The sequence below is a fragment of the Onychostoma macrolepis genome, chromosome 22 (assembly GCF_012432095.1).
Source record: "Onychostoma macrolepis isolate SWU-2019 chromosome 22, ASM1243209v1, whole genome shotgun sequence".
In the NCBI taxonomy this organism is placed as follows: domain Eukaryota; kingdom Metazoa; phylum Chordata; class Actinopteri; order Cypriniformes; family Cyprinidae; genus Onychostoma; species Onychostoma macrolepis.
Window position 1 is genome coordinate 30,230,848 of NC_081176.1, and position 26,802 is coordinate 30,257,649.

General features: G+C 37.1%; 1 protein-coding gene and 1 long non-coding RNA gene across 2 annotated transcripts in view; both read right to left on the bottom strand.

Annotated features, from left to right (window-relative positions):
• LOC131531216 (uncharacterized) overlaps nt 1-26,802 on the bottom strand; it is a 53,286-nt gene that overhangs the window by 16,857 nt on the left and 9,627 nt on the right. Inside the window, exon 2 of the long non-coding RNA XR_009268599.1 lies at nt 13,777-13,987. This is a non-coding gene — a long non-coding RNA (uncharacterized LOC131531216). The remainder of the gene's footprint in view (nt 1-13,776; nt 13,988-26,802) is intronic.
• On the bottom strand, nt 8,696-10,777 carry sox2 (SRY-box transcription factor 2). Its single transcript, XM_058761839.1, has one exon. The coding sequence runs from the start codon at nt 10,463-10,465 to the stop codon at nt 9,518-9,520; it is 948 nt and encodes a 315-aa protein (XP_058617822.1). The 5' UTR covers nt 10,466-10,777; the 3' UTR covers nt 8,696-9,517.

Sequence of the window (26,802 nt, forward strand, 5' to 3'; positions counted from 1 at the left end):
ATGTGTTGGCAGGTGCAATTTCAAAAGCTGCTAATCTGTGTCATGTCATGTTCAGTTTCTGTTCAGAAAGCAATAGAACATAAATGACTCTGACACATAAATCAATACAAAGACTTCTGCTATCTTGATTTACCTGCCATTTGTGGTTTGTCCTCTTATACTGTATGTAGATCAGACAGATAAATATTGAATGACAAGCAAGTACACACAAAATTGATCTTGCTTTTTCTAAAGTTGTATGTTTTATTCAGTTAATTTTATTTATTTATTATACATAAATATTTCGGTAACACTTCAGTAAAGCTTTTATATATAAGACATTATCATTTTTAATGCATTACTTATGCCTTGTAATGCACCTAATAATGCATTGTATGCTCTCATGAATAATTGTAACCACAGTTATGATCAATTATAATACTTACATTGTTACACCTTTAGAAAGTATAATGCATTAAAACAAATGAAAAACAAACCTTCAAATATTATAATGTATTTTAACTTTGGTTACAGTTACACTGAAAAAAATGATACTATTTTTTTTTTTAAGGTAAGTGGTTGCAAACAATTTATTTTAGCTATTTTATTTGTATTTATTTTTTTAAAGTTAGTCAACTAAATGTGTTTATTTAAATGTAGCTAAAATAAATTGATTGGAACCACTTACCTTTAAAACAATTAGTAAATGCAATGAATCGTTTTTTTCAGTGTATTTATGAGAAATTATAATGCAGTATAATGTACATTATGAATACCTCTATAATGTATTATAAATAAAGGCTTTAAGTAAGTTATATACACAAAAACATAAGTTTCACTGAAAAGAATGGTAACCTTAAAATGGCAACATCTAAGTTAACTGATTTTATGCAAGTCAAATATATTATTTAATATCCCTAAAACAACCTAATTCATATAAACAAATCAAAGTCTTACTTAAATGAAGTAGAAATAACTCTTTAAGGTAACAAATTCGATAATAACATTCTTGCAATGTTAGTAATACAGTGAACTAAGTGTTAACTTATACTGTGTAATTAATTAGGCTATAGATATGAACAGTAAGTACTGAATTATACTAATACGCAAGCTACTTCATATGTAATTATTTCTGGAAAAACCTTGTGATTACACATTGTTATACTTATTGATAAAGTAATTAATTACATGAACTGAGTGTAGCATGCAAACTGCTACCAATAAATCAATCGCAAATAAAGTGATAATTCAGGCTTTGTTGGGATACAATTGCCCAGAGGGAACCCAGCACTTGGGTTGTTGGCAGATAATGCCATAACTGCCCACCAACTGTTGCATGTTTTAATGGAACTCGCTGTGTTTCTTATGTTAATTGGGCGGGCTGAGCGCAAAGACAGTGAAATCTCATCCTGCGACTAGATTGGCTTTTCAGAGGGAGATGTCATTTGGCTGAGCTCTGATCTCCTCGATAGCGAGATAGGCACCTGATTCAAATGGTTTGCCTGTTCCCTCTAGTCACTCGATCGGCGTGTGAACTCTCTTATTTACAATCAAATGCCCTGACCGGGCAGCACACACTTCAGCATCTCCCGTATCACTCCATACGAGCAACAACACCCTCTTTTAGCTCACACCACGCGTTTGATCACACCACCTTATTGGTTGGATTTCTAAATAATAACCATTGTGGGAAATTTTAAAGGTACATTGAAAGTTACGAGTCAAGAATCTCTCAAATTTTGCTCGTTCAGTACTAGAGGTCAGAGCCTTATATATATATATATATATATATATATATATATATATATATATATATATATATATATATATATATATATATATATATATATATATATGTATATATATATATTTGTCAGTAAGTTCTTCAGCAATACGTAGAAATGCATTTCATGCGAAAATAACTTAAATACACGTGTTTTCTAATGACTAACGATATCATTTCTAATTGACAAGTTATGTTGATGTCTTTGGGGCAAGAGAAAGGGGAGAGAGAGAGAGAGAGAGAGAGAACAACGTGTTATATATAATTAAAACAAAAAGAAAAACGGTGAAGCAATTTTAATTTAAGATATATTTTAATCATTTGTTGTGGTATAACAACACACAATAAGCCATTTTATTATCGCTCTTGTCAGAGTACAACAAACGCAGTACTTCCTATTAACAAATAAATAAAATCATAATATGTTTAAAAAAATACCATGATGAAATATAACAAAAAATACCAATATTTTAAAACATCATTTGGAAATTATTGCCAGGTCTTGTACGTTCACGTGTATTCGAGGTGCAAATAAATTTGTGCTTGACGGTTATACCACTTGACATTTTTACAGTCATCACAATAACATTTGTTTTAGAACATCGTTTAAACCTTTTTCATCAATGTATTTCTCATTTTTATAATCTCGGACAACCTTAATTGTCATTGACCAATATGCAGTATGCATTACATGTGTTTCAGGCGACTCTGATCGCGTGTATTCGTTTGACTTTCGAAATGAACGAAATCATGCGCTAAAAAAATAATATGCGTAATTTGGAAGTGTCCTTTGGTCGCAGTGCTTTTGTTTGCTCCAAACGTGTGTCCTGTTTAAAGCATTACATTCCGTCACTTACAGGGAACGCTCGAGTAGCTCTTTGAGTCTGAATGAAAGAAAAAAAAAAACCCTTTATATTCCAGCAGGGTCTCTGACGAGAGCACAGGGGCCATTCAAAGATTTAGACCCACTAACCACACTTGAGAATTAATTAGACTCATGCAAGATAGGCATGGGGTGACCTAAAATGCGAAGCGTCGAATTTTTTAGGTCTGGATTGGCATCATATAGACACATTTGAGAACTGTGACTCATTCATGCATATTAAGATGAAAAATAGCAACCAATTAAAATGTAAAATTAAGAATCCACTACGTCCAAAACGTCCTTTTCGATTCCTTCTTAACTTATTTAAAAGTAAACGGTGGGATCGCTATCAAATAGCTTATTTTATCAGCATTGAAATATAACGTTTAAATTCTGTGTTTTAGTGACTTAACGTTCAAACAATGAGATCCTTAAATGTGTTCTTGATAAAAGCCTAATTATGAATTCGAATCGAATATGCAGCCTATTCGATTTAACGGCTCGACTTAAAAGTGAAAGTCTTGGGAGTCCACGGCATGTAGATACCTTTAGGGCAGGAAGAGCCACAGAGATGTGAACATTTTGAGAAAATTAGTTGTCAACAAGCCCACGCGTTCCATTCAGATGACACGGGGGTGACCAGAGAAACATAATGGGCCGGTTGAGGGGCCCATTCAACATCCAGACAAACCCTTTCTTCTGAAAGCACACATACGTCTGGTTGATCCAAAAGTGAGAAGAGAAATGAGCTCTGGGAATATTCCCAAAACATTTCCTTTCCTTGTCCAATCCATGATTTCGTCACTCCACTTCAGATCCTCAATATCTTCAGCTTCTTAGAAATTCTGTCTAAATCGAGGCTAACTTTGTCAACAAATACCAGATTTAAAAAGTGGAAATGACGATGAATATGATATTTTTTAAGTAGGATGACCCAGTTGCTTTTAGTGTCATTAATCAACATATATGCTATGTACAAGTGAAGCTTGAAATTGGCGGAATGAAGAGAACAATGCTCTGCTGTTTGTGAGGGTCAGCTAATGACAACCTCCCAACAGCCCCCAAACCTAATGCTGGGAAACCAGCAAAATAAAACTGATTTCACATGCTGAAGATCATCCATGCAAAAAGTGCGTCATAGACACACATTCACCTGATGGCATTTCCTAGGAAATAGGAAACGCAACGAATGGATTTTGAATAGGTTATTGTGTTTGATGAGGACTGAATAAAAACTTAAAGAAAGTTTCCTTTCCATTTCCTTGCGGCGCTTAAAGTCGCAGTGTGATCCGCATATCGTTTACATAAAAAAAAAAAAAAATGACGGAAGTGCATTCTAAAATTTGAAGTCGAGCTTTATTTTCGCTAAACAATTTTTTTTATTTTTTTTCCCCTGAGCTTTGAAAATCTTTCCAAAACCTTTTAACCAGAAGTAATTTCCCTTTTTTAAATTTAGCGTGTTGTATCGCTTTTGCGCTCCGAGCAAAAACAACAAAGTAGTTATAAATCGTGTAAATGTTTTAAATCCGAACGAACGAAAAGCTCTATTTAGAATTTTATAGCATATGCGGTTTTAATAAGACACGCATAAATAAGTCAAAATTGGTAGATAATTACTTTTTTATTTTAGATTTTGAACAGACACTTTCCTCCATCTTAAAATGAGTGCACTGTATACAAATCCCCATCCCCCGTCTATCTCAGTCTATGAGACTCAGTGGTGCATTAAAAGCGCACTGGATCCGCATTGCTGTGACTGATCTGCTGAATAAAAGCAGAGATTGTTCCTCGCATGGGATGAAATACTCGCACCTCAGCTTTGCATATGGTCAAACTTGTTGCTCCGCATAATGATACAGGACAGGAACACATGATGGACTGTGCTGCAGACTGACAGATATGAGCTGCCTGAATAGATTGATCTGTATTGCTCGATCCGTTATTGGCGATTAGAAAAGAAAAAGCGCACATAAATTAGTGAATTATAACAGGTCAGTATTGTTGAATTTTAATGTTTGTTGAGTGTCGCATATAGGTGACCAAGATAATTACAAATAAGAACAAGTGCCCAAATGCAAGCTACATTGAGACATAGAAAAACGTTATAAAACTCTATTCGCATACTCTAAAGATCTGGCCTGCATTATTCTTTATATCTGTGGGATCCAGTCCAGAGTTATCAATAAAGAGATGATGGTTTACATTGATGTCTAGAAAAAGGACCAATTATCCACGGTTATCCTGCCATTAATCAGCTCAAATTTGTAACAAAACAAATAGCGTAGGCTATGTTTAAGACGCCATCATCATCATCATCATCATCATCATCATCAAAATGATTTCCAGGTTTGATAAATGTAGCAAAGCAAAGCAGCTGATGTATAAACAAGCACCAGACAATACAAACAATTAAATATATGAAGATATAATTTCATGCAAACAATAAAAAAGGTGTGTGCACTTTACTAATATCTTTGTACAATATGTTATGGGATACAGTCTTACATTTGCAAACAAGGAGGATCTTACTAAAAATAACTTTGCACAACAAAGACTCTGACAAGAAGAAGAAGAAGAAAAGCACTGGCATGCGTGAACATGATGACAAGCAGTTGTCAGAATTTGGTTGAATTGGAGTTGAGTGCCAAAGCCTTCCACGGGATCTTGGGTAGAATTATGACAGACTGTACAGTGATATTAAACAAGAGTTTTATTTTAATCCCTTCGATTTCAAAACCATTCTTAAACAATGGACACGCGCACACACAAACAATAGCTTTATGAAATACAACAATTTTAGTTATATCTTGGTTGCTGCGGAGTTGTTAAAATGCTTCGATTTAACATAATTTATTAAAGCAACACCAACAAGCAATGACTTAAAAAAAACTGCATTCACACTAGTCATATAATCGCACTTGTTGGACTCCAGAAAATAAATTAAATACATAAAAACCGAGGTAGGCTTTTGTCAGGCTCGGTTCGGGTCGGCCGAGGAGCGAGACTGATGTGGTGCTGGCTGACAGTGTGTGGTCTTATTGAGACCCCCATCCCCCTGTTTCCCTGCACCTGCACTGGATCATTCACCCAATGAGAGACATCTCTGACAGTTCTCAATTCAGCCCATCTCACAATGCTCGGTCCCCCTCCATCACTGGCCCCCTCCCGCAAAAACCGCCACAAGAAACAACTTATTACTTTCTCCAACTAGTTTGCGCCTTTCTCCACCCATTTACTATCAGCGCCAGCAGACAGCAAATTACAAACACAAAGACACACACGCTACGCATTGATGTTTACAGTATAAGTAGTTCATATAAAATTATATTCTTTATATAATTAAAATGAGAATAACCTGAAAAAATAATCTTAAACGCTATTAATTGTTAACGTTAATAATGATTTGCGAACATTATGATAATAATAGGCCTCATAGCATTAATAACAACAACTTTTATGGAGATTAGGTGGTTACATTTTAATAAAATCAATAAATGTTTAAAAAGCTTATATGATAATATCAATAACGATAACCAATAGACACAATACTATAACCACATTTATAATTTTTATTATTAAAGTTATTAGTAGGCAGTATAATCGTTATTTTTCTATAACATTTGAGGTTAATTCTTTGGCTGTTTCCATTGGTCAAACGTTCACACATCTATAATCCTCAATTCAACTAATATTTGCTCATATTATAATGAAATTGGCATCGTATATAGACTTGTTTTGCCGAGCCAAATTATTATGAATTGCATTTTGAAGGATGAGTTAGTTTGGCGCTTTTTGAGGCCTAAATGGAAAAACTCTTTCTAAGTATTAAAAAAAAAAAGGTCTATGTTTCTGTAATCTGAGACGAAATCCTAAAAAAGTTCAGATTTCAGCCATAAACTCAGGCTGAAGATCTCGCTTTATTCAGCTTTCTGTGGAAAGGTTCCTCTCCGGTGGGTTAAACAAGAGAGTTTGGAGTAAAGTCCTACAGCGCTTACCACCTGTTGCTCCACAGATATCTGCTGCTCTACAACATCAGTTTCCGCGGGTCAGGCCATTCCATATATACCCACAAACGTGCAATTCAACAAAGACACTTTCCATGACTTTCAAATTCTAACCAAAAAAGGTTTTTGTGCCGATTCGTTATATAACCAGGCAATCCACATACATGGCAGCTAAAATAACTCTTTTCATAAAGACCTCAAAAAGACTTTTCATAAAAGACCTCAAAATGCTTAAAATCTAATGATTTCGGTAATGTCATTAATAATTCGTGTCATTCGATGTCTTATATTAGGTATCAACATAAGCCCAAACACCGCGGCATATATCCCTCCCCCCAACGCGCCAAATTTTTACAAAACCGCGTTATTCAGAGCATGTCTAGCATCAAAAGTCTATGATACATTTTTGGTAAGTCAGTAGGCCTATTTTTCAGCTGTCACTCTTATGAAAATAACTAAATAGCGGCAGATTGTGGTTCACAATCCTTCTGGCGTTAACTAGCTATTTTGGGGGGTTACACAAGAACTCTTTTTTTTTTTTTTTTGAAAGTCCAGGTGTAAAGAACCTCAAACCTCAACCGAATGAACATTTCAGCAAACATTTTCTTTAGATGCTGAACTATTAATACACTTCAACAAGGAACGCTCCGTGTTCAGTCCACTCACATCCAGACTTAATTCCCACTTTATAAAACAGATTCGGCCATTACAACCAATTCCTCCGCTTGTATAAATAATGGATTCAAGCAGTGCTCCCTGACCCTTTGAGAGTCCGGCAGGGACACGTTTGTCGGAATGAGCCCTCGTCAAATATTCATTTAGCGCTTAATGTGAGCCCTTCTCCCCCGAGACCCGCTGTAATAGATGCCTCAGCGCCTTGGCAAGAAACAGCACTAATCTACCACCACAGAGCAGGAAAATATTCCAACACACCTCAGATTTTAAACTCCATACATCCACACACTTCACCTCCATAATCTTATCTTCAGCTTGATTTCAATTGAGCGACACTGGCTGACAAACAGCACGGAAAAACACCAGCAGCATTTTCTCTGTGCCCTGCGGATCTGTGTCCATCACTAAACCAGTATTTTAATACATTAATGTTAATGTAAACGCAAAGCCTGTGGGCCTGTGAAGTTCATAACGCTTTATATTTGACTGTTATTTGTTTTTCATTCTGCATAACGTCAAATGTAATTTCAGCGACTCGAGTGATTGACCTTGTCATACTGCAAGCGTTTGTTTTTTGTTTTAATTTAAAAAAAATTCAATATGTATCTAATGTATGTTAACATTTGAGAATATATTTTAAAAATACAATATTATAAAATTATAAGCTATAATATCATGCGTAGCCTATTATTTACAGGCTAAAATATAACGAGGTAAATTTTATTTATTATTTTATAATAATATTAGTTTCTGTTAAATTATAGAAAAAGCTACTTTTTTAAAATAATGAATCTTCATCTTTAAAAAGAATCTGCGCGCACAAAAAAAAAAAAAGGAAGAATGTGCATTAAATTCTTGCACTCATAAAAATAGCTAATGAGAAGTTGAAGTGACTACCTTGACGTGCGTCTTCATTTCATTTGGGCCGTTTTATCTCCCCAAGCAGAGCAGAGATTTACAGGCAAGAAACTTAAACGCTGTGGTGTCGCTCACAGTCCTCGTTTCCACTAAAAAATAGAAACGGTGTTAACTTAATGCTTACTGAATTTAAATAACATCTAACATTTCATTTGTTTGAATCAAACACCAGTAAACACACTGTCATAATGCAGTTCTGCACATGCAGTTATTCCAATATACTTACTTTAGAAGAGCTGCACCCATGTTTCTGTGTGTCATCTTATTCAGACAAATTAATGCAATGTTTATGTAAAATTTGTGCTAAAATTTAGTTTGAGTTAGAGATTGTAAATGCATATTAAACCGTCTAAATGACAATTAATTTGGAATGCATACATGGGATACTTAGATAAGAAAATCAAACATCAGATTCATATAGCAACCCAAAATGTTAAAATAAAATCAAAACCAGAAACAATTTCAAATATCCAAATTTCAAAAATTTATTCATTTCAAACTGCATATTGAAAAAACTCAGATTGTAACTGTTATAATGATGTTATTAGTTAAAATATATACATGGAGCGTTGGCAACTGCGTACAGGCCACATTTTACAACTACGAAAAATGAAAGTTTTTAAAATAAAAACTTAAAATATCACAGAAAATGTACAGAAAATTTACAAACCATGAGAAAATAAAGAACACAAACTTCATATACCTAACAGATGAGGAGTGGGAGACCGAAAAGAATAAAATAAAATAACCTAACCTGCGAGAGTGCCTCTGTTTGTTCTCTCATTTAGAACTTAATAATAATAATTATAATTATAATAACGGTTTATTACTATGCACCTTCATTGAGAAACTCTTTTTATCCCGTTCTTTCATTTCAGCGTTTGCAGAAGAATTTTGAAGGATATACTGAAGTAAACATCAGTTGTGTCATCATTTTGCCTTTTATAAAAATGTAACTTCCCGCTGTTTACAAACATTACATCTGGATGTTATTATGCGTCTTTGATAAATACTGTACAAAAGTCGATTGCAATAATAAAACATTTGATTCACTCTCCCCCGTTTCAGCTTTCCAAATCTCATACACCTTCTGGAATAATAAAACAAAATGAACAGAACAGAAAAGAAAAAAAGAACAACAGAACGAAAAACTGTGTGGAGTTCCTACCGTTCCATTTTTAAATAGAAAGCAAAAGTTTGTGTTCTTTCCTTGAGCTCTATACAACTTTTCCCTCCCCAAAGTGTTCTGTACAAAAATAGTCCAAAGGAGTCCAGCAGTGTAGAAAAGTTCATTTACATATGCGATAAGGGAATCGTGCCGTTAATCGTCGTGCCGGGCACAGGTGCGCTCTGGTAGTGTTGGGACATGTGCAGTCTGCTCTGGGCACTCTGATCCTGGACCTCCGCGCCAGGCAGGTACATACTGATCATGTCCCGCAGGTCCCCCGTTTGACACTGTCCGGCCCGGGAGTGAGAGGACGACGTGACCACCGGCGGACTAGAGCTGGACTCGGACTTGACCACCGAGCCCATGGAGCCCAGCGTCATTCCCGGCGTGCTTTGCTGCGAATAGGACATGCTGTAGGTGGGCGATCCGTTCATGTAGGTCTGAGAGTTGGTCATGGAGTTGTACTGGAGCGCGCTCATGTCGTAGCGGTGCATGGGCTGCATCTGCGCCGTGTTGTGCGCGTTCAGTCCCGGGTGCTGCGGGTAACCCAGCTGCTCCTGCATCATGCCGTAGCCTCCGTTGGTCCAGCCGTTCATGTGGGCATAACTGTCCATCCTCTGGTTGACCCCAGCGCCCAAACCGGCCCCTACACCCACACCGGCGCCCATGGCGTTGCCGCCCGGCGCCAGAAGCCCGCCCGGCAGGGTGTACTTGTCCTTCTTCATGAGGGTCTTGGTTTTCCTCCGGGGTCTGTATTTGTAATCCGGGTGTTCCTTCATGTGGAGAGCCCTGAGGCGCTTGGCTTCGTCGATGAACGGCCGCTTCTCGCTCTCGGACAGAAGTTTCCACTCGGCCCCGAGTCGCTTGCTTATTTCCGAATTGTGCATTTTGGGGTTCTCCTGTGCCATTTTTCTCCTTTGGCCCCGCGACCACACCATGAAGGCGTTCATGGGTCTCTTGACCCGGTCTGGGCTGTTTTTCTGGTTGTTTCCCGAAGAGTTGGTGTTCCCCGTGCCCCCCGTGTTCGGCTGAGGCGCCGGGGGCTTCAGCTCGGTTTCCATCATGTTGTACATTTAAAGCGATTTCGTGAAAGTCTTCCCCACCAGAAGTAAAAAGAAAAACACGCCAAAAGTCCAAAGTGGAGGCTGGCGAAGTTACCTTACCGGTTCTGGTAACTTTGCTGAGGAGGTAAGCGCTCTTAGGTCCTGTTGTGCCCACAAACTTATTTTCTTAGTCTTGAAGAATCAACACAAACTCGGTTTCCCTCCTCGCCAGAGCCCTTGTCAACTCCTGATACTTTTTGAACAAGTTAATAGACAACCATTCATAGAGCGACTGTCAGCGAATATAAATGGGTTTGTCGCTGACCAATCAGAGCGCGTCTGCTCCCTCAGCCAAGACTGTGTGTCTCTTGGATTTGCATAAAGGGGCGGGGTTACGGGCGGTCAGCAGTGCAGCGCGAGCCACAGGCAGCACTTCTCCACCAATGAACACTGTGAGTGAGAGTGTGTCTGTGTGTGTGTGTGTGTGTGTGTGTGTGTGCGTCTGTGCGTGTTATCAGAGCAAGAACTTACTAAAGTGAGAATATTTCACTCAAATGACCCTCTAATCAAACTATATGACAAGGACATGCGATTTTAAGATTCCAAAGCCGAACACTGGAATACATTTGAACGTTCTGCTTTTGCTGTATCAAGCTTTTGGATTAGTCGCTTTGTTTTTTAAAGTTAACGTATGATTTAACAGTTTAACTGGAATGTTAAAACATCGAAGATATATTTAAAACACATTTTAGCAGCCTAACAGTTCATCATGTAGGGCTTATATCTTATAGCATTACAAGCTTTTGTTTCAATATTTCTCGTGAACGAAACGTTTAGGCCTACGGAAGTGTGTTAAATACAAATGCACATTCATATTTCTTTCTGTTATTAAAGTTATTCATTTCGCGGTTGTTATTTGTATAACTAGCATATGTTAACACATTTAATAAACAGTTGCTCGTTTGCGTACTAGGCTACAACTTATTTTTTAAAAAGTGTTATTTTATTTCTTATTTCTTGAAGCAATATCCAGAATTTGTGGCAGCAGGATTTCTCTGTTGATGAACTACACTTCAACCGGCTCAAGTTGAATGTGAATTAGAAAATGGAGAGCCGTCAATCATCACAAATAGGTAGTTTTGTTTCGGCTCTTGTCATTACATCACTGTGAACAAAAGCACCACAAAAGCTGACTACACTGACCATCTGAGATCTAAGGATTTGTGTTATTAGAATTCACTCCATGAAGACTGACAGGGGGAGAGGATTTATTCAGCACAGCCTCCTTCAACATAACAGCCTTATAATCATGCAGTCTGATGAAATCCAATTGTTAAAAACAAATAGGCTGTTTTATAATAGCTAAAACACGCGGTTCCATTTTTGGCAAGCAGATCTTTTCCCAAAGAGTTACGATTTAAAGTTGATCATTCTTCTGCAGAAGTTGACAATAAAGCGACAAGACGAAAGAAGTGGAACTAATATAGCCTACAAACAGGCTTAATGTCAGGAAAAACACGTCGGATCATTTTTTCCCCCCCTACAATGCACGAAAGCAGATCTTATTATGTTTCAACAGCGTCCTCTTGTGGTGATAGTAATATACTAAGAAAAGCCCAAAGACTGCTGCTGTAAAGTATTTCCCACCACATTTAGGCAGGATCGTTTTATACATGTGTTTTATATATAAAACAAAATCATAAAGTGTTATAAATTGTTAGCATATACAAAATGTATTATAAAAAGCAAACACAAAATAAGATATACGGCTATTGCTTATTTTAAATATTGTGACAATTATTTTTGAAGGATGGTTGTCTGCATAAATAAACAAATGTCTCAACGTCATTTTAAAGTTGCATTACGCGCCTAACAACGCGCGAATTTAAACACTATGGCACTGCAGCATGCGCCATTCTAATGCAACTCTAAACTGCTCTCTCTCTATCTGCATTTGAGTGCCTTAATCTTCTTATGGAAATGTGTAGAACAGCGGGGAATCTCTAACATCCCAGAGCGGCTCCTGCTTTGGCTAAATTGTTAATTGTCGCAGTTCTAAATAATAGTTAGCAGCTTGTGAAAAAAAAACAAAAAAAAAAACAAGTTTCTTATTATTAAACTCAAAATACATTATAATAACCGCACTTGACTGATTTTGAGGACTTGTGTTTTAGAAATAAAGAATTGCCCGACAACTGAAAATCAATAAACATAAAAAAACTAAAAAAAACTAATAAAGGATGATAAATAGAAATAATAAGTAAAAAAAAAAAAAAAAAAAAAACCATATAGCCTAAGTAAAATTAATCGCAACATTATGAGAACCCTTAGGCTATTTGAAACCGTACAAAAATCGTTTGCATGTTTTTCGCATATCTAAATTAAAGCATTATGATCTAAATGAATAAACGAAAATAACTACAAGGAAATGTTTCATTCGTTAGTGTTTTTATGTTTGCGTTCGATATCTCAAAACAAATTCAGTGCATGCCAACAAATATATATGTACACAGAAACGAACACAACAATGGCATAAAACATTCTTTGAAAGTGAGAGTTAGAATTATTCAAGCATTAAGCCCTAAAATTAGGAGCTACAAATTAGTAGGCATAAGAGGGGGAGAGCGAGAAGCAGAAATAGGAGAGAGAGAGAGAGAAAGTTTTCTCCACTAGGGGCCGCGCTGACTGCAGAACAAAATATGACAAATAACACTGCTTAATATATAAACATGATAACGGTATCCAATTTGTATAGGCGCTTATAATATTTCAGAAACAACGGCGGGCAAAATCAACAAATTGAAATATTAAAACAAAGACTGAAATTTTGCAATTCATCAATAGCTACATAAAAAGTTTGACCTCATTTGAAATCTGACATGACAGTTTATCGCAATCATCTTTAGAATTAATTTAAGAATTGACTTCTTCTTTTTTTTTTTTTTTTTTTAAATCCAATGACTCAGTTTTGCATATAACAAGCATACATTTTTGTGTGTTAATTGTCCTTTATTATGACATACGTTCTAAAGATTAAAAGCAATTAAAAACACTGTAAAATCAAACGTTTGATCCCCCCACCCCCCAAGTTTTCCAGACAGCCGCGAACTGTCAACAAGTATCTACTGTACACGTATATATATATTAAACAAACAACAACAAAAATTAAATAAATAAATAGCTTGAATAAATACTGCAGCTTCCTAAAAACGCATATTAAGTCAACCACCAATAGTTTAAAATAGCAAACATGCAACTCGTTATTTAAATCTCTAATTAACATCCTGTCCCAGCAGACAGACACGCACAGACGCCGAGCATCACACACCAGAGTTACTTACACTCAGTTTGACTGACACATCCAGAGCTCCGTCTGCCTCCCGGGAGGATCCTCACATGCGCGCCCGGCGAGCAGGCGCTCTTCCCGGCTGCGTTCTCCTCCGGCGGCCGCTCTCATGATCCATCAGCGTCCACTCGCTACGTGTGCCCGCTCAGAGTGCTCGCTGCGCGGCTGCTCTCACCCGCCTCAGTCCCTCTACAGCTCCACACCATCTGAAAAGGGCCGATTGAAAAAGAAGAAGAATGCATCAAGAACAACAAAAGTCACTTATAGCAAGTCTACAAAAACCCCCACCAAACATAATGAGAAAGGAGAAAGCTTTATATTTCACTGGGTATTCAGAGATAATTTGAAGCCATTGTTTCTGGCACAGATGGTTCTTTTTAATACAATAACACTGTGAGCTCCACCAACAATAAAAATCTAAAGCCTTCTCCTGAATAACAGTTTTTGTTCGCTCTTGTAAAGGGCCAACAAAAGCAGTCGTGAGGTAATGGGCTGGCTTTTTTCAAACGCAAAGAATGGCTATTTGATAAAGATTTTACTTCAGAAAATACACTGCCATGGCATGTATAGCCGGGGAGCATTCAGTGCTTCCATAAATTTATCACAACAACAGCAACAGGAAACCACTATATAAAATACATTTGAATAAATATATAATAACAATCATTGTTATTATTATTATTATTATATCATCTTCATTATCAAGTCATAATATAATATAATGACAGTTGTAAAAACAATTACATATTCCATCAGTTTAGAAATGTTATGTATTTATTAAATCCTAATTACTGTTTTTCTACTAGGAGAAAATCAATTTGACTTGATTTGTATGTAGTGACAAATTTCACAACATGTCCCACTATTTATCAGTACAGTGTGCATGTACTTAAATGCACTGCTGAATTTGCAATTGCCATGTCTAATTAATAAGCTCTGAAATATCTAACAAAAGAAGCTTAAATTGAAAATGATACTATGAAGCAAGGATCCCGGTCTTATTTGGTGTCGGTTTCACACTTTGGCTCTGGTTGGGTCAGCGCTCTTATGGGTTTTGACAGGGCACTGGAGTAGAAGGGAACAGGGGGAAGACAAAAGGCCTCCGCGGGAAAAGTTGTTGGTTGGCGGCTGTGTGTTTGTCTATCTTTCTATAGGAATTATGGGCCGCCTCGTCCTCCCTATACCTCCGTAGTGACAGTAATCCACTGCACTGACTGTGGAGGCTTTGTCTACTCATACAACACGGTTCAGTGTTAATCTCTTCGGTGCTGCTACAAAAGAAAAGCAATAATGACTTCAATCAAAATACTACCCTGACTAATGAGCTTGCAAAGGTGCAGGCAAATAGAACAGATCCCGTGTAGGCCGTAATAATAATAATAATCATAATCATAAAATAACAAAACAAAAAGAACAGTGATAGTCGAACATCTTTTGGTTTTTAATGATTTGTCAAAAAGTAAATCATTTTACAGGAAAAAAAAACCCTCCTTTGTTATTGTTAATAGGATTAACAGATTGCTTTGCTGATCTTACAGCTACAATCAAAGTCAGATGATGGGCTGATGCTTCAACAACCATTAAACGATGACAAAACAAACGGCGGAAATGACAGAACTGCAGTCAGATCGGCTGTAGTTCACTTCTGCATAGCAATTCGTCGAATACTAATGCGTTTCAGATGGAGTCGGCCTGCATTGCTGATATATGAATGAATGGCCGTTCATTTCCATATGCATGAGAGTGTGTTCTCGCTGCTATTTTGTGCGCATTATGGTTACACAAGCCCAGCTTAATGGGAGGATGACACTTTAGACCCCTGTGCTCTTCCTTTTGGGCCCCGCTGAATCTGTAATCAAGGGGAAGCATTTCAGGGTTCGAGACCTGTCAGTCACAGCCCGACTGAACCTCCGTGTGAACTTCTTCAAGGGCTGAATGAACAGAGCTCCAGTGGGACCAGACGACTAGACACTCCCCATGTGTTATTAATGTACCATAATAACATTTATGTTATTAAATTAGCTCAGTGTTGTGGCCATGTTACGTAAATTGCTTAATCTGAAAAGAAAACTGGAGTACACCGCATTAATCCCATGTTCACATCGTTCATTGAGGCATAAAAGTAATCATATAAATTCATTCGTAATGTTGTCTATATGTACAAATGTAAAAACAAACCAAAAAAAAAAAAACATGATATGAAAATGTCCAGGTTCCATTTCATACATACATACATACTAAAAAACTGCATAAACAAATACTACCATTATGCATAAATACTATATTTTATAATACCATCTATAATTAATCTATACTTTATTTATTATTTGTTTGTTTGTTTGTATGTTTGTAAAAAATAAATAAATATGACATTTAAAAAATCAGAAATTGTTGTGAAAATGCAATGAGAAATTCTTGAATTCATGCACATCACAGTTAAAATATATCATATGCATTCTTAAATGTTCTATAATCAAAATGTAACTTTCTAAAACTGACTATAATAAAAATATATAACTTGAATTTACAAATAAATATATAGAACTTGAATTTACTTTCAGTTGCTTTTAATAAAGAAAATGCATCTGTTAAATACATACATTTAAATCGTTTCATTTGATTTTGAGGTGAAATATAACTTATATAGAACATGTATTATATATATATATATATATATATATAGAATTTCTTATACTGATCATAATCCACTCAAGATAAACCTTCATCTTTCTGAATAAAATGCCAAGACGGTTTATTGGTCCTAATTCATGTGGGATGTTTCAAAGTTTCCACGCTTTCATGGTGACAGCACTCTTCCAAATTAGTAAGATGAAACTCATCATGCTTAACTAAAGGCTTGTAATGTTTTGTGTGGGATGTTTTTACATTCATGCGACAGAAAATATATGTCATTCACTGAGATTATCACTTCTCTGTGTGTGATCTACCTGCCACATAGACTAAACATCCCGAAAACAGTTTTAACAGCAGGAGAACACACGATCAAAACCATCACAGCCACTTCCTTAGTTAAAGGCACGAGCCAGGACCAAGTGATGAAATCCTTGAGATTCATATACGGTCAGGAGGAAATGCAGGCGCAGTTATCTGCAGAGTTACATCATAGACTGTGGATGTGGTTCAGGCTACCAGTATAGAGAAACACTTTTGAGCCATAAGTTCTTCTTCATTTGATTATATGCATGTGCTCTAAGTGGGGAAAAAACTGTAACACCTTTATTAAGGAAGATCTCAAAGGTCAGATTCACGACACGACTGCAAATACATTTCCAAAGCAGTGAATAGCAGGTCTGTGTGTGCATATTAATTTTCTAGGTATTCTGAGGCCTCTTAGGACCTCAGGGTCTTCTTGCTTTTGAAATGTTTAATTAAATGACTTTGCCTCATCATCAGGAACATGAAACGAAAGAGGGAAAACAGTTTGCCCAACCTCCAGAACAACACAAAAGACGTTATTCAAAATTACCACCTACAGCAAATAAGGTGCAAAGAACATATGGCTTATATTTACTCATCTAGTCTCGCTCCAGTTGAATTTAATTAAAAGGCGTCTGACTTGGAAATATAGAGTGCCGTGACACTAAGCTGACACACTCTGGTGCCTTAAAATACACTGGATTTACCAAACAATCCAATCTAGTATTGATTAGGTCACTGACACACAACCAAAGACTCCCTTGAGTGGTATCAACAACCAGTGTCAGTAGCAGTTTGCGATATCTGAATAGCCGTTAATTGTCTTAACACAACAAATGCAGCACCATCAAGGTGTGAACGACTAACTCAATGGAAGCCATTGAAACTTGCTGTAATCATGATACAATGTTCTGGATGGCTTCCAGGGCGGTGCTGTATGGCTGCTAGGATGATCTTGATAGTGGCTAGGGCATTTTCAGGGTCTTCTGTGTGGTTGCTAGTTGATTACATACTGGTCTACATCAAAAGAGCATCGTCAAGGTGTGAACAACCATCCAAACTTGTCGTAATGGTGCTAGGATGTTCTGGATGGCTGCCAGGGAATTGCTATTTAGTTGCTAGGGTGTTCTTGATGGTTGCTATGGCATTTTTAAAATATTTTGCTAGTTGATTACATACTGGCCTATATCAAATGAGCCACTTCAAGGTATGAACAACTAATCCAAAGGCAAGGGCGTTCTGGATACTTGACAAGGAATAGCTATGTCATTGCTAGGGTGATCTCGATAGTTGCTGGGACATTTTCAGGGTCTTCTGTGTGTCTACTAGTTGGTTGCATACTGGTCTACATCAAAAGAGCCACGTCAAGGTGTGAACAACTAACCCATTGAAAACTAATTGAACTTACAGAAACGATGCTAGGGCATTCTGGATGCTTGACAAGGAATTGCTGTGTTATTGCTAGGCTGATCTTGATGGTTGCTAGGGCATTTTCTGGGTGGCTACTATTTGGTTACATACTGGTCTATGTCAAAATAGCCACATCAAGGTGTGAACAATTAACACAATATAAACCAATCTAACTTGTTGCAATGAAGCTTGGTTCTTCTGGGTGATTCCCAGGACATTTATTTGTGGTTGCTAGGGTATTCGTGATGGTTTTTAGGACATTTTCAGGGTGTTCTGGATGGTTGCTAGTTGTTTTCATACTGTTCTATGTCAAAAAAGCCTACACTTAATCTCAGGTGCCTCTTTTAATGTCCACCAGACTTTTCTAAGTCCAGATGAGTATGTTTCCTCAATAAACTACATAAATCAAGGTATCATTTATGTCTGTAACACAAATTTTAGGGTAAGTTATTTGTTTCATAAAGTTGTTCAAAATCCTTAATCCTAAATATAAGTAATACTAGTAGCAATGCTAGCTTGCTTGCCTCAAGTGCCAATAATTTTAGACTTAGCAGTAGTAAGAAATAAATTTCAAGTAAATAAAAATTGCTCCAAAAAAATTGCCGAACACTTCTGACAGAGTCTCTATGAAACCACGTGCCTGTTAATCAAAGTGCATAGACACAAACACAAGAGACAGGTGCTATCAAAAAGCCAGATAGGGCTCTGTAGCACAGAGGAATCATACGGAAACAGGGCTCCAGCAACCCTCATATAATGAAGAGATAGATAACAGAACACTTGCTCACTGTAACGGCAATAATAGATCCGTATAAATTGCATGGGGTTGCTGATGCATTGACACAGTGCTTACTAGACAGATACTCCAACAGCAGACATACCGATGGGTTTTGTTTACCGGCCAATTTGAATTCAAATAAAGCTTTGCTTTCGCTGACTGCACATCATTATCCATGAGACTATAATCCCACCAGCAAATCCTACAGCTTCCAGAGCCAGACCTTTTGTTTGGGATTACTGGAAGCTTAGCCTATAACAAAGAGAAATGAGGCATTTCCCTCATCCTCCGTAATTAAGTGTGAAGAGTTGTTTCAAATCCAGATGAGAAACTGGACACACCACAGGATGATACCTCTTAGACTTTGGTGACATGGGCGATGGCAGGTGTCCCTTGCATTTCCGCTTATGAATGTCATAAGATATAGGTTTAGAGAACATATCATAAAAGCAAAATCCAACACCATTGAAACCTTGGCTTTTCTTGGTCCTTGATTATGTCTTTTCTTTGCCTTGTTTCTTTGAACAGTAATATTTCTATTAAAGATTTTCAAATAGTGAATTTGATTCCAGAAAAAAAGTTCAAGATTTTATTCTTCACTGTTCAGCTAATGGCCTATTGGTACCTAAGCATTTGGCTTCTTGGGTTATTGAGTTGCTCAGGGTTCTTGAGTTCCTGTATTGTCATTTGAAGATTTAAAAAGCTCTTGATGCACATGATGGGTTGTTCAGATTTAGAGTATTGCCTTTCAGGTTCATAAATGCACCATAGATGTTTTTTTGTTTTTGTTTTTTTTTTCTGAAAAAAAAAACTAGAGAATCAAAAGTTATTTGTGGAACTTCTGATTGGAGCCTCTATTGTTAAGAGTGCAGGACAAAAAAATAAATAATAATAATAATAAAAAATAAAAATAAAATATCCATCTTTATTCAGCATTTCACTTACCAATGCTTTACTGAAACCTGTCCACAGCCTTACTAAAAAAGCATTCTCCTACAAACTTCCCCTCAGACTGACACTGTTAATTGGAGAGTTGCCACACGTCATAATGGACATGGGGAGCATGTGATTCAGTCAGTCTCTGGCCTCGTTGAAGTGTTTGAATGGGCCGCTTGTTCCCAGTAGAGGAAATGCACAGTGTTCCAGCACTGGCAGGTTGTGCGGAGATATCTGTACGGACACTGGCTCTGGACCACCATCTGAGATGAGCAGAGACTGGGTTTGATGGCTGTCCAGTGCACCGGATCAATACAGCTATCTTGTGGACTTTTTCTCAAGCGAAGGGAAATCCAGCAAAAAATAAAGACCGGTCTTTTGTGAATAGAGGAAGATCAATGTGGTGTCGCACCCCTTCCAGATCACAGACAAAAAGAGACAATGGCCAGTTTTTGGAGATGCTATTAGTCTGTTCTAAATTACACTGAAAACACTTTTATGTTGGGGTGGTTAGATGAGACAACATCATCATCTGAACAATTTGCAGACTTTCAGTCAATTGTAGCTATATATATATATATATATATATATATATATATGTATATGAATATATGACAAGCATTTTACTTATATATTTGTATGGAAAATGGAATAGAAGACCCGCAGGAAAGCAAAATCGCAAAAAAAGAAAAAAAAAGAAAGAGATTTTAAAGTTTCAGAAAAGATCTTTTCAGTTTCACCACCTTTTCTCAGATTTACCAAGTCTGAAATAAAATGCCAGATATTTCAATAAAGATGTGGTTTTCTCATGAATATATTTATTACATCTGAGACAAACTTGAAACCTCATGAGCTATAAATAGCAACCAATTAGAATTAAAAATGCACTGGAAAACATTAGACAAACCATAGCATACTTTGAGATAATATACAGTAATTTTCTGAAACTAAAAGAGATATTTGTGTGATTACTTGGATTTTTTTTTTTCTCAGGAGATGTAAAAAGAAAAGTCTCAGTTAGTTCTTCCTTTACAGTAATCCCATTGCTGCCTAGGAAAGATGATTGAGAGTCCAAGAGTAATTGTAATTTTTCTTTCCCACAGGTTTGTTAACAGTTTTGTAGTTTTATTTTATTCCTAAGGAGTTTAAAACATTTAAGACACTGAGAACACTATATGTCTTGTGAGCAATGAAAGAGCAACCTCAGAGCAATAAATGCTCCTCTGGGGAGGTGTGTATTTAGTGGCAGATGCTAAGCTCACGTGAAGGCTATAATTATTATCATAAAATAAAATGACTTCAAAGCTTCACCGGTTTTTAAGACACATTCAAGATATAGTTCCTAAAACTCCAAATAGGCTTCCTTAATGAACTCAAGCTCCTAATTGGATTTTTAAAAGTTTCAAACAGAAAAAAAAAAACACAATTAACTCCGAGCATCGAGTCAGGCTTGAGTGCCTCCCATGAGTAACATTCACTCATGTACACACACTTCATGACTGAACTGCAGGGAGGTCTCGTGCACAGACGGAATAGCCGTGACTCCACGCGAATTTCTCCATCCTGCGTTTTTCTTTCCTCCTTGTTTATACTGTAGTTGTAGAATTTCACAACTAGCCCATAAATACCACCAGCTCACGGGAAGATAAATCACAAGTGTTTGCCTGTGTGTGAAAAGCAAAGAAAACGTGAGTTATGGAGCCATAGGAACGTCCACTCCGCTGTGGGAAATGGCCTACGTTACGACACTCTCCTTTAAATGGCATCATAAAGCACACACGCGCGTTTACACTTGCTGACAAGTGCACGCAACAGTTTGCGGCATCTGTGTGTGTGTGTGAGTGTGTGTAAGCTGTTCTATCACCTCCCACTGTTAACATCTGCTCCGTTTAACGCTGCCATGTAACTCTGCCACACTGATACATGCTAATAGAATCAAATGAATCACGCTGCCAGCTCTTATCACGTTACATGCTCTGCTCATGCGCTGATAGATGGCATTAATACAGCTCCAGCAGAGAGAGAGTACATTGACATGAAGAGTTTACTAAGAAAAACTAGTTTCAGTGCAAAAAAGATTTTTCATTTTAAGACACTTAACAGATCTGTAGTCAAAGGTAATTGTTTTGACAAATGACAATGTTCCCAGTTTTTTTTTTAATGTAATTTTAACATATTCTGCTTCTATCATATAACAGACTTATTGCTCATTCAAGCAAGACAGTTTACTTAAGTATCACCTTTTTCATAAATGTTTCTCCTAAAGTTCCTTAGGATAATTTAGACACAAATGAGACAATCCTTGACATACAGCACACATATTGAGCTAAGATGGATCTTAAAATATGTGTTTTCTAGAGTCTCAGAGGAGGTCGCAGTGATGTCTCAAATTGTGCTCCGACAACAGTGCTGTCTGTGATCAAAATGGAAAAATCGCAAGATGAGAAACCAAATGCTTAATCCAATCCATATTATAAATTTATAGCTTTATACTCTTGCAGTATATTCTTTAAAAAAAAAAAAAAAAGAAAGGTTCCTAAATGGGGTTTTCGCAGAAATGCCATAGAAGAACCATTTTGGGTTCTCCAAAAATATTTAAATGAGAAGTTCTTAAAATAATCATTTTTTAATAATCTAAAGAACCTTTTTTGTTTTGTTTTGTTTTGGTTTTTTCCATTACGAAATACCTTTTGTTGAATAGAAAGGTTCCATGGATGTCCATGGAGATTCATAGATTCCAATAAAGTACCTTTATTTTTAAAAGTGTAGAAGAACCATTTTTGGTTCCTCAAAGAACCATTCAGTGAACAGTTCTTAAATAAATCCATCAGTCCTTCCATTTTTTTCCACTATAAAGAACATTTGTGCTATGGAAAGATTCCATGGATCTTAAAGGTTCTTCAAAGAACCATCAATGCCAGTAAAGAAACGTTTAAGACTGTACGACTTTCTAAAGATAAATCTCTAGAAATATCTAAAGATATTTCTAAAGATAAATCTGATGCAAATGTACTTAAATCTACTTAAATGATAGACAACTGAGAACTCCATCAAGACAAAGTCATCTTCTGAGAAATAAACTGTCCTGATTGACATTTTTAACCAGAGTGCAGTTTTAGACATTGTCAAGCTCTCTTTTGAAACTCAAGTGAAATTACCAGAGTATTTTTCTCAGGAACATATCTATACATTTAAAGGTTATCTCTGTTTAATCTCATTGTGGTCGCTGAGAAATAATGGTGATATTAAAGAGACTTTCAAACCAAATGTGAGATAAAAATCAGTGTAAACAAACATCATTTTTGTATTGTTACAGCCAATATACAACTCTCAGGTCTATTTTGGCAGCTCCTTCATTTTTCTTGCCAAGACTCAGTCACAGAAGAGCCGTCACTGTCCTTTAGATGAGGAGATCTCCAGAACGAGATCGTCCATCGGCAGGAACAATGACAGCTGCCTGCATCTGACCCAGTATTGATGCAGCGGCATTTGGATCCCGTCCTGACACACATCCAAGACACGAGGAGCGCACGACCACCCCAGTCCTGCATTGATGTTTGTGCAAAATCAATAAAAATGATCTCGGGAGTCCATACGCCATTTGGCAGCTCCATTTTGTGATGTCTTCTTAAAGAATATAGGAGACATACTGTACAATGGGCCAGCCGAGCGCATGTAATTTGTCAAGCTAATCTGCTGCAGTCTTACATTGATTTTTTTCCCTTTCTTTTCGGACTCCTTAGCCTCTGGTCATTACAGCACAAAAACTTACTTAATCATACAGTGTGTTAATGTACGGGTCACAATAACGTACATTTTCTTGCCCTCTGGTAATTTCTTGGCTTTCTTCGCCTTTGCTCAAGAATCTTTTTATGGGTCAGTGTTCCTCTGCAGCTAATGTTGGGAAGATGCTCAGGACGGGCCGAGTTTGAAACAAGAATTCTTGAGTGCTTATGAGTGCATCTCAATATTTTTGCTAATATATATGTCATCCATTTAAGAATAAATGGGATAAAATACACATAGTATGATAATTTGGGTGGAATTTTGACCATATAAATTAATATTCTTGAATTACACCAACCCGATGAGCCTGATTATTTTTGAGTAAATCTTTGTAAATCCATTCTTGCATTAATTGCTGCATTCACTTTAATGCAACAATTTACGTAATAATGGTTTGTTAAGGAAATTGATTTTCGTGAATGAAGCCCAATGATGTAAAAACCTCCTAAAGATATACGCAAGTACATTTTAATGTTGATACCGCATTAAAATGTATACATAATGGTTAGTTCTGACTCTAAATTCAGAAAGTGGTTCCAAAATGCCAGTAAATGCACACTAGTGACCAAATCATCCCTCATTTTCCTTAATTAAGCAAACATTTAGGTTGAACTGTAAAAAAAAAAAAAAAAAAAAAATACAAATCAGTAAGTCATGGCAACATAAGGTTTCCACATTACATAACGAATTTTAAGTTCATTTATTAGGTTATGGTAGATTCAACTAGACAATATATGTTTATTATTATTATTATTATTAACTATACTTAATATAAGGCACCAACTAAACCTAAGTTTTTTTGCTTTGTTTTTTAAGTTGAAGTAGATGGACATTTTTACAATATAAGTAAATCGGTCTGATTTTTCTGAATTTCATTTATTTATGTATGTTAAACCATGTATTATTTGAGTTGAAAAGGGTTTCATGGCAGCATTACATACTGCATATTGTTTACATATTGCGTCTATAACAGTGAGTATTTTAATGTTTACAATGGGCTCCATTCCCTTCTGTTGTAAGTACCTCCGAGTTTTGCGCTGAAATACTTTTAATGAATGCACTAAAAGGGTTTTATTAAAAACGAGTCTTGTGTTGTGGCTTAAACCACCCTTTACCTGTCTTGGCTTAGTGCTCGCTGCGGCGGCATTGACCACCAGTGCATTAAATGCATCTCTTAAGAGCGCGATAATGCAGCGAGACCCTAAACCCGGGCGCAAAACACGGCATTACGCTTCTCCCGGCGTACTCTAGCGTGCAGTTTCCATACCGGCACAAACAGATGGGGAATTGTTACTATCTGGCATCTTTTTAAATAATCTAGGTATATCCATTGCACTTGGATGTTGCCGCTTTTGAATCTGTGTTTGTCCTGTTTGCCAAACCTATCATTTACACCAGGGCTCTTAAAGGAAGAAAAGCCCCCCTCTTATGGCATACGTGTCACCCTCTCTCTTTAAGGCTTTACCCCTTGTGCGCTTATCTGTTCCAGTCAAATGTATTTCTTATCGAGAGGGGAAAAAAAGTCCGTGAAGCTGCCTGACAATACGGCGTTATCAAATTTCCTCAGCCCAGTCGGCGTGTCATTCAGTCAGTCAGATGGGCTCGGGTTTGATTGATGGATGGGCTTCGTGACAAATAAAACCTGGATCAACAGCTTTGCACCTCTCTCCTCATCGGAGACCCGCACGAAACATTCCTCCGTAACAAAGGCGGGATTACGGATGCATTAGCCCGCCATCGACCACAGGCCTTCTAGTGCTGTCAATACTTTGCACATAATAACCTGAAGCCACGATAAGGAAACAAAAGGAGGGGAGATAGGAGCGGCGAAAAGGAAAAATAAATCAATGGCCGAGTGGGGGAAAGTTTTTTCAAAGACACACATGCGCCGTCAGAGCGGGGGGACGAATTTTCCGCCGCCGCCGCCGGATAATGGCCTCTGACACGAGGACAATGAGCCCGGAGGGTCCATCGGCGGTCAGTCGAGCGGCCGCGATGGGCTCCGATAAGGCCAAGACGAGCACATTCAATTACGCCATTAATCTCTGCATTAGGAGCCACCGACTTGAGCGACTTTTATGCCCGGGTTCTGATGCGTCTCGGGACGCCTTCCAGATATATCCTTTCGTATGGATTAAATTATATGCTTTCTGCTCGACGCCGGTGTACAACTCACTCCAAATCTTTCGCGCTTCTTCAGAAAAGTCGCGACAGCCGCGGTCTCGCCACGTGGCATATCTGTAATGGCACTTCAAAGTAATCGGCGAAGGCTTCAGCAAATGACTGACTGAGAGGGGCCCGAGGTAATTGTTTCACCAATCCTAATTAATTAATTTCCTCCACCCTGTTTGCGCTGGCGTTCACACGGTTAGGGGCCGCCTCGGCAGGTAATAATAAATAAATAACTGAAGGCAGGCTCTGGAAAATTAATGAGAAAAGAGAAAAGAGGCACGGCATGTTCTGTCTGCTGAGGACCGGCGCACAAAGACACAATAAACCGGCGAACAAACAGTTCCTTGAAAAAAAATCACCCAGAAACAGTGAGCAAATTCAATTACAGAAGTAATTAGAAGATATAGGGCGAGACTGCCTTTTGGGACTGTGCCAGGAAACATGAATTAATAAGACAGAATAGGAGGAGGCCGTTGTAGTAATTAAGAGGCAATCACCTATGTCAATGAATACCTAAAAACAGGATGGGAAACTATTAATTCAGTGATCAAAAATATTTTGAAGATGATTAATACAGCAAATTCATTTAAAAAGACTAATTTCTGGAAAGATAGCAAGACAATTGCACATAATGTGCTCTTTCTGGCATTTATATTGCTAATTAAATTTCGATCATTTGCCGAGGCATTTTCGAATCTGTAAAACAGCACAGACAGCATTTGCCAAAAATGGTCTCAGACACTTGCAGATAGGGTACATGGAAATGCATTAGACAGAGGATTTTCTTAATTTCATAAAAACAATAGTGTTTACTTTTTGAAATAAAATAATGAAATAATTCAAATAATTATACGCTGATAAAAATGTGTGTGAAATACAACAAAAGCATTAAAAATAAAGACTCCAAACAGGGTTATTATACTTAACTAAAACTAAAACAATTAAAACAAGAAAAAAAAGGAATTAAAAATAAAATAACATTGAAATAAAATGTATATATAT

Coding starts and splice junctions, on each gene's coding strand:
- sox2 (XM_058761839.1), bottom strand. CDS start 10,465: ATGTACAACATGATGGAAACCGAGCTGAAGCCCCCGGCGCCTCAGCCG.